The sequence below is a fragment of the Oryzias melastigma genome, linkage group LG22 (genome assembly GCF_002922805.2).
Source record: "Oryzias melastigma strain HK-1 linkage group LG22, ASM292280v2, whole genome shotgun sequence".
Taxonomy (NCBI): domain Eukaryota; kingdom Metazoa; phylum Chordata; class Actinopteri; order Beloniformes; family Adrianichthyidae; genus Oryzias; species Oryzias melastigma.
In genome coordinates, this window is record NC_050533.1 from 8,293,936 (window position 1) to 8,308,869 (window position 14,934).

At 38.8% G+C, this 14,934-nt stretch overlaps 1 protein-coding gene across 2 annotated transcripts in view; it reads left to right on the plus strand.

The window, feature by feature from the left end:
• Positions 1 to 14,934, plus strand: part of dph6 (diphthamine biosynthesis 6) — a 79,923-nt gene extending 64,989 nt beyond the window's left edge. Inside the window, exons 14-15 of one of the 2 annotated variants that reach the window (XM_024277138.2) lie at positions 4,709 to 5,084; positions 8,084 to 8,342. In XM_024277138.2, the coding sequence (XP_024132906.1) occupies positions 4,709 to 5,084; positions 8,084 to 8,109 (402 nt within the window). In that variant the 3' untranslated portion in view covers positions 8,110 to 8,342. Of the gene's footprint in view, positions 1 to 4,708; positions 5,085 to 8,083; positions 8,343 to 14,559 lie in introns of those variants that run through there. The other variant, XM_024277129.2, reaches the window with a different exon arrangement.

The window sequence follows — 14,934 nt, forward strand, 5'->3', positions numbered from 1 at the left end:
AAGAATATTTACATCTGACTAATCCCTGTTAGTATACTTGATATGAATAAACCAAAATTCTATATAAATAAATTGTGCTGTGAATCGATTAAAATAATTAATCGTGATTAATCACAATGTTTTACAAGGTACATTTTATGTGACAATATGCTTTTTTATTTTTGTTTTTTTTTACAAAAAAATGTTTCCTTCATTTTAATTTTTCAATGTGTCAAATGTTAGCTCTGATATCACAAAAGTGTAAAACACATCAACAGTAAGATAAGCAGAACTCTAAATATATTTATGTCTGCAGTATTACTCCAAGAAAACAAATATGCTGACAAACAGCCATAAGAAACAAACATTGTGTCTCTGCACTGTAAATGAACGTATACCATGGAATACTCGATTCTGATTGGCCGATGGGTGTGGATGCTCACCTCCACCCTCACTGCACAGATCACAGCATGCTACAAAACAAAAACTTCCTTCATGATTTCAACAAAAACAAGCTGTAAGAGGTGAACTTTCTCTCTGAACTGATGTTTTACTTCTTTAATAAGTGACCATGTTGTAAGTGGGATAATGCCCGACAAAGTGTGCATTATCAGAAATTAACGCTCGCCATGGAAGCATGAACCGTCCGATGCGAAGCAGAAGACGGTTGCTTTGCCAAGTGTAATTATTTGCTTTAATAAATATCGTTTTATTTTTTGTATTAATCATGTGCGTTAACACGTCAATATTTACCTGAGAAACAGTTTTCAAATATACATGTTACAAATATTCCTTTTATTAATCTTAAGTGCATTTGTTGATTTTGAAAGTTGAATTTCAAATGTGTAATCATTAGATACATACATTTTAATAAAAAAATTGATTACCAGGAAATATTATGTTTTACCCTTAAATGACATATGTACTTTTAGCAATTTTTCTCTTTTTTATTTTAAATAATGATTTTTATAACTAAATATAAATTAATTCTAATTGTTTCAAAATACAGTTTGTTTTACTTTATGGTTAGTTTTCTATTAACCTTTAACTGCTTCCCATTTTGGTTGATGTAAACCACAATTCAGGTTTGACTTATTTGTTATTAAAAGCAGTTTTGGAGTTTATCCTTCTTAGATTACAGTGCAAAAGAAATTCCCAGAACGATGCCTATAGTTTGGTTTAATTGTATAAATACTGACTACATCCACTGACAGTAAAAACACATTTTGTGAAATGGAGAAGTCTTCAAACCTCATCTTACTGGTAGAAATCTATGGTGCAGCCTGTGAGCTCAGTTGTAGTGCGTTGATAATTTCTCTAATCAGGTGGATGAAGAAGCTTGCGGGGTTAATTGGGAGCATGCAGGAGTCGCTACATGTGTGAAATTGTATTTACGCTGCATTAAACCACAAAGAGTCTGTTTGTCTGTGTGCATGCAAGTGTGTGGCCAAAAGGCTTCATTTACAGAGGGAGACGGCAAATCAATAAATGTTAAACAGGCGTTTCTTATTGTAACAAGTCATATTGAGTAATATTACATTTTATTTATGAGTACTATCATTGTTTACATAAAATTACTTTTTGCACAATATGTGGAATTTTAAGGACAATAAAATATGTTAGCTTTTACGATCTTTGATTTATAAACATGTTTATGCTATTTTTTATTTTGATTTTCAATATAAAAAGTCAGAAGAATCTCAGGAAAGTGAAAAAGACAGGATAATACAGCAGACTGACAGTACTGTAGTAAGTGCTGAGATATAAGAACCACATGCTGAAAGAGTCCTGCTGGGCAGGAAATGTAGGGGAACTGGCTAAACGGTGCACTCCCATCAGCTCCCCGCTGTTCCCCTCCTTTACACCTCTTCCTTATTACCGTGTTTACCGTTCGGCTTTCACGCCTCTTGGCCCTCCGACCCTCCGCACGCTCCGGGCGCATGGCCGCCAGTTAGAGGGAGGAAAATAAGGAGAAAGAAAACAAACATAAAGAGAAGCAGGTCACACCCCATCAGGGTGGAAGGCTGAGCACAGCAGATTCAGATTATGTGCTTTTACCTGCTGCCCACAGAGAGAGAAGCATTGAAGCTATCAGAGGAATGAGATGGATCGCGTCATCTGGCGGGACAAACCCTCACCCGTCTCTGACTGCCATTCCAACCAACACATCCTCACTCCCAACTCACATGTTTGGTTAAGGACCCCTCCACGTCACTTTTAGACGTTTTGGGTGTCCGAAACTCGCCGTTTTTTGATGTGCTGGCTGTTCCCATTAAATCATTGGTTCCCAACCAGAACCGGTCCAGTACTGGGATGCATAGCACACTATTACCTTAACCCAGTATCGGTACCCTGAAGGCCGGTACCACGTCTGGTGCCACAAGCCAGAACCGGTCCAGTACCGGGACGCGGAGCACCCCGGTACCCTAACTTGGTTACAGTTCTCGTCCGGTACCTCGTCCGGTACCACGTCCAGGCTAGGTTTGTGCCTGGTACTGTTTCTGGTCCAGGTTCAGGGCTGGTGCTACATCCGGTGCCACAAACCAGAACCAGTCCAGCACCAGGATGCGGAGCACACTAGTTCCCTAACCCATTATCGATACCCTAACCCGGTACCAGTTGGCGTCCATGCCGGTTTGCACTCAAAACATCTGGTACCCGTTCAGGGCTGGTACCACGTTTGGTACTGCGTCTTGTGCTGGAAACCAGAAGTGGTCCAGTACCAGGACACTTTATCAGTTCCCTAACCTGGTACCAGCTCCCATCCGGTACCGCTTCCGGGCCTTATTTGGTACCGCAATTTGGTACCGGTTCAGGGCTGATACCACATCTTGTACCGCGTCCGGTGCCAGAAACCAGAAAAGATCCAGGACGCGGAGTGCACCGGTACCCTTGCCTAGTATTGGTACCCTAATCCGGTACTGGTTCGCATCCAGCCCAATTTACGCCCTGTACCGGGTTAGGGTACCAGTTCAGTGCCGGTACTGAGTCTAGTACCACATCCGGTGCCGCTAACTAGAATCATTCCAGTACAGCGACGCTGAGCACACCGGTACCCTACCCCAGTACCAGTTCATGTCCGGTACCGCATCTTGGCCTGGTTTGTGCCCTGTACTGTGTCCAGTGCCAAGTTAGGGTACCGGTTCTGGACATGTCCCGAGGGTTAGTCTGCATCCAGTACCACATTCGATACCACGTCCCGAGGGTTGCAGACCCCTGATTTTTGACAATGGGTTGGGGAAACCCAAAACATCAAAAAGTGACGTGGAGAGGTCCTTAACCAAAACGTCAAAATGTGTCGAATTGGAGATGAGGATGTGTTGCTCCAGCACCATATTTTATGTTTTCACAAAAAATAGAGGATGGAAAGGGTTCTCTGCCTTTCTCACACAAACAAAATTCTCTTAGTCTATGGGCCACATCGCTGCTGAATGAACTTCCTGTCTGATGCAAAATTGTGAGATACTTAAAATAAGACACAAATGGGAACTGATCTAACCTCATCTGACAGCTCCTATAAAAAGTCAGCAACTCTGCCACAGCAACACAATCCTGCCAGAGGCTGTAGCACAACGCTGAAGTCCTCAAATCTCCTCTCAGACTGTGGGTTGGGTATGGGACCTCAGCGCTGAAGGCCTGCAGGGTGGCCTTTAAGCCTCGCTGAGCAACAACTCCCTGCCCTGTCATCCCTCCCCGCCACTTTGCCCTCTCAGTTCCATGTTCAATCACTATTGACAAGCGCAGGAGCAGTTCCCTCTAGGAGAATAGCTAACCTGCGCCAGGAGTGCTAATATAACATTTATCAAAGCAGTGGACACATATATGTGCTGTCACTTTGACATGCAGAGAGGTCGGTGGCATATTGTTGTCTGCTTTTGTGATTGTTGATCGCTACAAACAAGACCTCTCACTCGTTAAAGACTTTTGATCTTTTTCATACCAAACTCTTAAAGAGAAGAGGCTTGCCTAAGTTTAATATAAAGGTAAGTGCTACTTTGCCGGTTCGGGTCGTGACGGGTCTGTCCACTGAAGGGACAGAGAGGCCGCCGTCCGCTCTTGTCGATGATTTCTTTCTTGCGAGTGAATATCAAAATAAAATGTAAGTAACCTGTTATTATTCTGCATTTACGAAGTGGAGTGTAAGTGGATGAAAATTGATCCAACAAATTGAAAAAGGGGTTAAGTGTTTTTGCCCTATCGACTGACTGAAACGACGCTTACATAAAACACTCATTTCTCTCCCATTAGCAGATGGAGCCACCGCAAAGTATTATTAAAGGACCGCGTGGTCGCACCGCTCCAAGACATTTTCTTACTACTAATGGTCCTCAGTCCAAAGGAGAGACAAATAAAGATACTTTTGCCTCTGTGGATGAAATTGAGGCACTAAATGTTATTGGTAAAATGGCTTGGAATGATCTTCACACAAAGGTGAGAATCCATCTTGCATAGATCCTCTAATCAGAGCAAGAGCAACCACACGGGATTCTTTTTCAATTGTTTGTACACTATCATTACCGAGGGTCACCTCAGAGCGTTGCATTAATTGATGGTCTGTCAGACTGTCAAGTAGAAAGTGCTCTTTTCTGAAAGATGTTGATGGTGCTCAGAGACCACAGTATGTATCTCAGCGGGGGAGGGGCTTACATAGGATTGATCAAAGACTCTGACAGACAGACATATAATTTTCCACATAGTTAATTGAAGCCCCATCTGTCTGTTTTTGCAGGATTCATTGTGGGAATCTGAGATCAAACCTGCGCCACTGTTAATCGTAGTGGTGCCCGCCTTACCCAAGGATGCAGCCGTTGAGCTTCACGTGACCGCGGTTCAAGACGACCCCGCCAGAAGAACCGTTAGTCACACGACTGCTGAGGTGGCATGTTCAGCCATTGAGTGCCACACGATGCAGTCGGCTGACGGCCATAGTGGCTTGGTCGCCATCTCTGTGTCCAGTGATGCCCCTACTGATGTCAGGCAGGTGACAGAAGAACTTTGCACCACTTTTGTTAAAGTCATGAAGATGATGGACGCCAAGCTGGTGCCACAGTGTGCAAGAGTGTTCTACAAGTGCAGCCACTTACTGGGACTGCAGATTGTTAAAGGTAGGTCAATATATGAAAATCATGATAAAGCCAAAAAAATGTGACCTCCAATGGATTTGTTTTGCTTCAGAATCCCAGAATCAAAAGTCCAAATCTGAGCTCTAGGCTTTTTCTTGATGCTATAGCGGTTCGTGAGAAGCTTTTTCCCTTATTGCTGGTTACCGTATTTTTCGGACTATAAGTCGCACCGGAGTATAAGTCGCAGGGGCCAAAAAATGCATAATGAAGAAGAAAAAACCATACATAAGTCGCACCGGAGTATAAGTCGCATTTTTTTCAAGTAATTTATTTTACAAACTGATTGAAAAAAACAATATTACATCATCCTGGAAGGTAAGTTATAACATTCATAAGTGAATAGAAAACAGGCTGAATATGTGTCAACACATATTCACATATTAGCATCATGAAAAAAACGAAAAGGTGTAGCATTTATATAACATAACAGTTTTATTTAACTATAGCCTCAAGAACTCATCAACTTTGTATCTTTACTGTAATTAATTGCACGCAATCTCACTCCATATCACTAAATCCCTTAAATTCTTCGTCCTCTGTGTCACGTCTGAATAACTAAAGTAAATAAAGTAATTGCATAGATCACCATAAGAGGGCACTCTAGACTTACGGTCCATATCTCATCATTAAAAATTCGTATATAAGTCGCACTGGAGTATAAGTCGCAGGGACATTCAATCTATGAAAAAAACCGCGACTTATAGTCCGGAAAATACGGTATGTCCTTTTTTTACACATTCTCACTCCCCGCTCATCATATGAGGACGTATGATTCGGGCCCCCTCTGTGCCAATTTTTGACGTTTTAGGCGTCCCTAACTCGTTTTTTGACATGCTGGCTGTTCCCATTAAATCAGGGGTCCCCAACTCTCGGGACGCGGTAACAAATACAGAACTAAAACAAGGTTAGGGTACTGGGTAAGGGTACCGTACCAGTACTAGTCCGTGTCCCGGGTGTTTGTCAACCCCTTGATTAGCGTATGTATTTTTTTTCCCTCAGACCAGCACTGGTTTGTGGCCCGTAGGTTGGGTCAAAAAGTGACGTGGAGGTTGCCTGAACCATACGTCCATAAACACTGTAAAAAATTCAACATTGGATCAATTAACTAAAATTCTGTCTTTTGTTGCACATAAAATAATAAGTCTTCGTCAAATTAAAAAAATTTAGTTGATTGTTTACTCAACTTAAAAATCTAATTTGCTAAAGCTAAATTTTTATTTTAACAAATTACAGAGCTTTCGTTAATTGATCTAATGTTTCACTTTTTACAGTGCAAGATGAGTTAGGACTGAGAATGCGTTGCCTTTTTTGGTGAAAGCTATCTACAATACCTGGGGTCTGCAACCTTTCACAGTATAAGAACCAGTTTTTTTTATTTGGTAGTTTTTTGTTTTTTTTCCAGACCAAAAATTAAAAGAAAATTGCAAAGTTCAGAAAAATCCCCTTTATGTTTTTGGGCCCATTAAGCCATTCATTTATGAAATGTAGCGTTTAAATGTTTGCAATAATTGAATTATGACAGTGTTATATTTTTCTTTATATACAATTTTTAACTTTGTTTTTTTTTTCTTTTTTCTTGTGATTCTAGCACATGCAGTACAAGTTCTCTTCAAAATAAAATACACCCTTTCTCAAAAGAGATCCTCAAAAGAGAAATTTGCAGAAAGAAAAAAGCAGAAATTTGCCTCTGAGTTGTGGGCGGGACGGTTTGCAGAGAGTATCCCTGCGCTCATTTTTCCCATCATGCATCACATTAGGGGTGTAACAGATCACAAGCCACAGTTTAGCACACGCGTGTACCACCCCAAATTCTCTATGGCAAGCCAAAGGTGCCAATAATCACCAGGAAAAGCGTAGTAAGAAACGGCATATTGGCCATGAAAAACGCAGCTTTTAGCACACATTTTAAAAGTAGCACGTAAATGATGGCGTTTTGTGTTGTTCCAAAACAGGCGTAAAAAGAGCTGTTCTAGTGGGTTCAAAACCGCCCCTCAAAAGCGGTGCTTTGTTATGGCAAGCAAATGGTGTCATAAATTGCCAGGAAACGCGGGCATGGCTGCACCGTGTTTTTACGGATAGCAAATATTATTGTAAATATTTAAATGTTCCCCACAGTGGGTTTTAATAAAACAATTGATACCAAAAAATAATTTTAGGTTTAATGTTTACTGTTTTAGTTGCGATTTAATTTGGACAATAGGCCGGCGGGATGAGAAAATTCGCATTTTAAGGGATCCTCCAGATAGATTTGGTATTTTCAACGCAATTTTTTTCTCAAAATATGTAAATGTAATCAGAAACTACATCTTTGGCACTTTGTATGTGTTCAAAATTTAAAGATGTTTTGTTTTAATATATAAGCCTCAGTGAGCAAAAATGTTAATGTCTTAGGATATAAACCTATATATATATACATATATATATATACTGCATATATACTGTATATATATATATATATATATATATATATATATATATATATATATATATGGATCCATATATCCAAGTATGTATATATACATGTATAATGTATATAATATAAATTTCTTTATGTCCCCATCATCAAAAAAATGTTGTAAGAACATGTTAAAAACTCAGTTTTCATTGGAGTGGGTCTTTAACTAAAAGAAATGAACCAAAACTACAAACTCATTATTCATTTAAATTATTAGCATTTTTCTTCGAAGCTTAGGAGCCACAATGGAGGGATAAAAGAGCCACATGTGGCTCAAGAGCTTCAGGTTGTAGACCCCTGTACTATACTTAACTACAATTAGATTTTTCTTCTTTAATCTCAGTTTCTAAAGCGTGTTTGGTTAACATAAAGTGTTTTAAAAAATACTGACTCTGCTCGGGAATCCCCCTTTCTTTGTGCGTTCAATTACTGTAAGTAATTTGTTGCGTCTGCAGAGTGTACAGTAATCTTAGCAGCTGGCACAGTCTTTTGTCATCATTACACTTTTATACTCCTCTGTCTCCAGCTCCCAGGATTCTCCATTCTCCATGATGCAAACAGGAAGCTGGTTTTGTTTGGTCCTGAGAGATGTTTTCTCGGAGAGAGGGAAAAAAAAGGCCAATGAGTACATCAATCATGCTTGTCAAACCTCACAGAGACAATCAAATAACATTTTGGAGTCTTTGCCGAGCTGACCATCTAACTGTCATATTTAGCTATGACGAACTGTGTATTCTAAACATGAAATGTATTGAGGCCAGAAATAAATGGGAAAAGGTTGAGTATTTTTCGATATGCAATATTTCTCTTTGGTTGTTGCCTAATTCCATTATTCATATAGAATAATGTTTCATCAAAAATGTTAGCTGTCAGTTTATTAGTACCAGAAGAGAAGAGGAATATTTCCTTTTAAGCAAAACTCTAACTTTATTTTAAACTAATACATACATACACATATATATATATAATATATATATATATATATATTATATATATATATATATATATATATATATATATATATAAATCAGCTTTAACCCTTTAACACTGGACCTCCAATGTGTTCTTTGATTTACTGTAATTTTTTAAATTAACATGATTAACGTAAATCCTTCAGAATCCACTGGAATACGTTAATTTTGTCAACTTTGTTAAATATTTTCAATTAAAAACCCTTGATTAACGTGTTAATATTTATTAACGTCCTCAGGCGTCCTGCTGTGCAGAGTGGCAAAAATCAGTCTAAAATATACGTTAACTTTCTTTATATTCTGTAATTGAAACTTTATTGAGTTAAAGAGATAATATGGCATTTATTTGTAGTTTTTGGACAAAAGCAATCTTTTTTTTTTTTTAATAAACGAAAGTCAATCTGACAGCTGCAATGCAAAGCAGCGGATCTCCTATGGGGGTGGCGGTTCACACTGGCGGCAAAATATGTTTATTTTTAAAATATGACTAATTTTTCACAATAAAGCACAGCAATTGAAAAATTGAATCAATTTTTTTTGTCTAAACAGACTGTAGAGCTAAAAATAAACATACAATCACAGCACAAAAAACGGACAGACACACACTTCTCTCTGTGTGTCTCAACAACAGGTAAATTAAAGAAGTGTAGGCCTACTAACTGAGAACAGAAACATAGGGTTACATGTTTTAACTTATTAACTTATCCATGATAAAAGAAGAAAAAAAAAAGAAAGTTATAAGCATCTGTCGTCCGTCGAAGAAAAATGCACGTCTAGTGTAAATTGCAGGAGAGAGTGGATGCCGAGCGCACTCCGCTCCGCTTCGCTTCCGCGTCCAGTGTGAACATAGCGAAACGGAGCTGTCTGCTATTAGAAACCCAAAGAGGAAACTGACTATTATTTTATTTTGGAATAGGGACCTACATGAATTTTCCACAATAACAACCACTACCCTCATCTAAAAATTGCGGAAACTCTGTGGTTCTCCGCGAAAGTCCCGCCCGCCAACGTCGCAGTTATCAATGGACAGACAGGCCCCTACCTTTGTTGTTTCCAGCCGACCTTAAATCCAGCTGGATCAAACTTCTCCCCAAAAAAAATAGTTTAATCATGTTTTACAATTACAATGAAGAAAATTTATGAGAAAAAAAGCAGAATTCCAGGAAAAATGTCTAACATACAGCAGTGATTTTAGGAGATACATTTTTATTTTTTGGGCTGCCTGGTAGCTGTAGGACACATATATACATACATAAACATCTTGAGTAGTTTGTTGATACATTATATTCTTGTTTTTTTTATAAAATTACACCTAAAACTTTCATTCTATGTTGTAAAAACTGTTTATTAAACATTTTTGGGGATCTTTTCCAGATCATATTTTCTATTTTTGCATGATTTTATGTCAAGTGTGTGAATACAACATGGAAAAATTACAAAATAAATGTAGTTTCACATAGATGAGGTTGTGCTGATTAAAATCATATCAAATAAGCAAGCAAATTTTAAATTGAAAATACAGAACATTCAAATATAGACAAAAACGGAGTTATAGGCACAAGGTTCCAAAAAAATAAAAATAAATGTTCTAAATGTATATTTTTGTGTGTGATTTCATATTCTGGTTATTTGCAGGTAATTGGCAAATACTGTAACTAAAATAATAAATAAATAATCGTGATTATTTTTTTCCAGATTTGTGATTAATTCATTAATTTTTTAAAATATACTCCCAGCTCTAGTTAAAATGTTATGTTGATAGTTATAAGTACTCAGAACTTGGGTTATAGGTTATTAAGGTGCTAAATTAATCTCAACCTTTCCTCCTGACAGAAAAGTTCCTTTAATTCCGGGCTGCACAGGCCGATTCCCTAAAACCTTTTACTTACTCATCGTTGATTCGTAATCTGTTACCTTACAGTGGGTGCACATCTAAGCCCTGTGAGCTCGCTGGTGGGTGTCTTTATGGGTCACAGACTGTAATCACTGGGTGATGAATCCAAAAAGTCAAAGGAGGAAAAAGTAACACCTCTGGCGCTGCGAGTCGCAGCCTTCTGACCGCTGCTGTCACACTGCAAACGCCCCCTTTTTTCTTAGGATTCACAGTTGATAGACATGGCATATGCTTCGAATGAGCCTTTAAACATCCTGTCTCAACTTGTTACTTACAATCGAAAGGTTTTCTCAAAGAAACTACTCAGATCCCATATTACAAGCACCCTGGGTAATCTGAAACACAGGTATTAAACCCCCATTGATGCCTCTCAAACAACATAATTTTTAAGGAAATATTCCCGTTGTCACAATAAAAGATGAAAATTTTCTTCTGAATCCACATAAATCACAAAATTCTGCTAGATTTCTGGTAAAATGTAATTTTACTGAATGTTGTTTTAAGATGATCTAAATAACGTCCCCATTATTTCTTGTGTAAAACCTTGACATATTTATTTCTGCGTCATAAACAGATGCATTCATTTTTTTTTTACTTTAATATTTTATTTTCCCTTAAAAGATCTGTTTAAATATTAAAAATAACTAGAAATGATCTAACTAAAGTATAATGAATGAATGACTGAAGCTTTATTTATTTATACAGGATTTTACAACTCCCTCTGGGTACCACAGTGCCTTTTAAAATAATTCCACAAAATAAGAATAAAGGTAAATAAAAAAAAATACATAAAATTGCAAAAAGCAATAAATACATAAGACAAATAAGTATGCAATAAAATGGGTAAATCAAAATAAAATGCCACCAACCACTGAGTCTTAAAAGCTGTTCTTAGAAGATCAACTGCACAAAATATTATTTAGAGAATTGTTGTTATTAAACTTAAATATACCGGCAATTCAGTTATTTATGTTCAAAAAGCTGTTGAAAATCAGTTGTTTCTGTGCATCTTTGCATGCACTGACCTTTACCTTTATGTTTAATCTTTTAGTTATGCTTTTAAAAGGACTTTTATTGGTTAAATGAGCCAGTTTGGATTTCTCTAAACAATACTGGTACTTCACTTTGGCTACAAAGTAGATTCAGTTGGCAGCATCAGTCATGAACACTCTTTGTTGCTTTTTTCACTGAAGTAACCCCCCTCTTTTTTAAAATATGTTGCTAGCTGTGTAATGCAATCTCTAGTTTTTTTAAGACTGGAAAATTTTGATTTGCCTAAAGTGAACCAGAGTTTGTTTCCCCTGATAATCCAGCAGTCTGAATACACCAAAGCTGAGCCGTTTTCGGATCCATCTTTCGATGTGGTCTCGGTTCATTTCCAATCAGTTTAAGCTCCGGTTCACTTTAAGTTTCCTCAGTCTGAATAGGCTCCGTACTCGGAGTGGAACACTGAACCAAATGGACACCGTAGCTGGGCATTACTTGATGTAAACAGAGTAGCAGAGAAACAATGAGACGGCAACTCAATGGAATTTGGTTGAATGAATGAAGGCTGATTAAAACAACCCTTAAAGGTGATACACATTGCTTCCCACACTATTTTCCTAACAATCTATATGCCATAAACACTCATCAGCGTAATATCTTAATACCATGAAACATGCCTCCACCATCCCAAAATAGCAACGAAAATTATACTTAACATTGATACAGATGTTCTAAAGTGGTCAGCAAATAATAAAGTTTGAATATGTGAACTATCCTGACAAGAATTGCAAAGACCACGACTTCCATTATTCTTTGTCTTGTTGTTTTGCCCCGGCTTCTTAATTCCTGGCTAATGATTGAAGAGATTTTTGGTCAAATGGTTTTGTTTACAAGCTTTGGTTCGAAACACAAATGTTCATTTGACGGGAGTCTGAATACAGACCAAAAGTAAGGTTCAGGACTCGATCTGGACCAAATCAACCAACCTTGGTCCGGACTTTTCCAGTCTGAATACATTCTTAGTTTTGGCTTACATGAATAGTATGTAATAGTAAAATATTGGTAACCTTCCATTCTGGGTTCTCGTGTAGGTTTCAGAGGAGCAGAATGATTAGCAACACTGTGTTATGTGAAGTTCACATTGGATTTGTTCTGCTTTTAACAAAAGGAAATGTTGGTGCTGGAGGCTCATTTTCTCCCTTTGGTCGAATTTCACTTAAACCAACATAAAAAAGCAGAAAACTGCATCGACGTTCATGTCACCTTCCCCCCCCTCGAAGTCCACCTTTCATGACACGTCTGTCCACACAGACTAAAAGAGAGAGTGCAATTATTTCGCATCTGGTGGCACAAAGATTAAAACATCCTGAGTTAAAACAGCCTCAGTGTTCCAGGTGTGATGAAGGGATTGTTTCTTCTCAATGAAACAGGCCGCTGTCTGTGATCTGCTTAGTCAACCAGTTGTCAGCCAACTTATCTCCCGAGGATCCGACTTCCCGTTGTGCTCTGATAACACATTTTTAGGCTTTTTATGCTCCAAAAAATCCTGCTTATATGGCAGCATTTTAAGCCGTGCTGCATATTAGCTAATTAGAGAGTGGGGGCTCTTTGTAACATGCTTGGCATGCTGAGTGGGTTTCAAATGAGAGAGCAGGGGGATTATTAATTGGGCTGAACAGCTCTCATCTCTGGAAGTTCAAATGTGACACAGGAAATACAGTAGATTATATTCAAAGAACATACAGTGGGGATCGAAAGTTTGGGCACCCCAGGTAAAATGTTTATAATTGTGCATAAAAAAAGCCAAGGGAAGATGGGGAAATCCTCTAAAGGTATCAGAGACATTCTTTTAACATGTCAAAAAAAATTTAAATGTACCCTTTCATAACAGAAAACAAAATAATGGTGCATGCAAAAGTTAGGCGGGTGATTTCAATCTCAAAGATTTTAAATAATTGAAGTAATCTGACCTTGCTCCAACACCAGTCCACTACTAACAGCGTCTGTACCACGGGGAGGATTTTTTTTCCGTGCTCCAGCCGTGATATGGCCGTGAAAGCCAGTGGGACCGGCTCTTAAAGAAGAATGGATGAAGATATCTCAAACAAGAACTAAAGGACTCTTGGTTGGCTAAGAAAAACCTTTACAAGCTGTGATACTAGCCAAGGGGGGCAGTACAAGGTACTCACTCTGTAGGGTGCCCAAACTTTTGCACCACCATATTTTGTTTTCTGTTATTTTGAAAGTGTAAATGATGAAAATAAAGACTACTAAGAATGTCTCATCTGTAAACTGATAAGTTTGGAAGATTTTTCCATCTTTCTTTGGGTTCTTTAAGCATTTAAATAACGTTTTTTACCCAGTGTGCCCAAACTTTCAATCCCCACTGTATATACAAACTTATTTAAACAAAAAAGATTTCACCCTGAATGAATAGATCGACTCTTGTAATAATAGTGCAATAGTGATGCTCTCTAGGATGTTCTGCAACAATTCCAGATCCTTTTGACCACACCCAAGTTCCATCCAGTGATTAATTAATACAGATAATCTGAGGCCAAACTGTCAACGCTGAGACACTTGACTTGTGACCAATTAATGTACAGAGCACGAGAGAGAAAGCCCACCGCCCAGCTGGCTGCAGCTAAACAGACAGGCTGTCATCAGGCACAGCTCTGAGACACTCAATGAATTCTCCCAAGTCCGCTGGTCCAGCCTCACACACACATACTAACAGTACGTGTCAGCTGGTGGTCCCAGCACAGCTTCATGACATCCCAACTCAACAGGAGCAGAGGATCTATTACACCGGAGACTCCCAACAAGCTGCTTGGTTGCTCCTTTTTTTATGTTTGTATGTGTGAGTTAAGTCATGCGTGGCTCTGTGTACAAATTTGAGAGGGGTAGTCTAGCGTTCAGTCCTCTCTGACCATATGTCCGCACTGCGGGAAGCTGAATTAGACAGGGGGGGTAAGAGGCTGCAATCTAGTTAAGCATGCCAATAAGTTGAAAATAAGCCTTTTGTGTCTGGATGAAGGGTTAAGTGTTTCCACAGGATTGGGACAGCCCCACTGGGACACCCATACAAGTACCAAATGTCGACTACTGCGTCACAACTCTTCAATATCTTTGTCCCTTTCCCGTCCACAGGACTTGAAGAAAGCCTGAAAAGCTCCTTGCTAGAGTCCAGTCCGTCGGTGGCTTTGGTTCCTGTTCTGGATTTGCCCGACTCCAAGATCCTCCACCTGTCATGCTGGTTCAGTTCATAGAACTGAACTGATACACTTGAACACCTAAATTGTTTGAAATGGAAAGTACACATGTATCCAAGTATGTATGTATTCCATTTCAGGTTAACCAATATGAACCTCCACCTCACAAAGACGTTTGTATCATCTGCATACCACAGAACCCAGCGACGCCTCATTCCATCAGGCAGTACCCGCTGATATCCCGCTGTTTGCGGTGGAATTTTTCTTAACCTGCATCCCTAATAAAGGCTGAGCCGCCACCTCTGACACCATC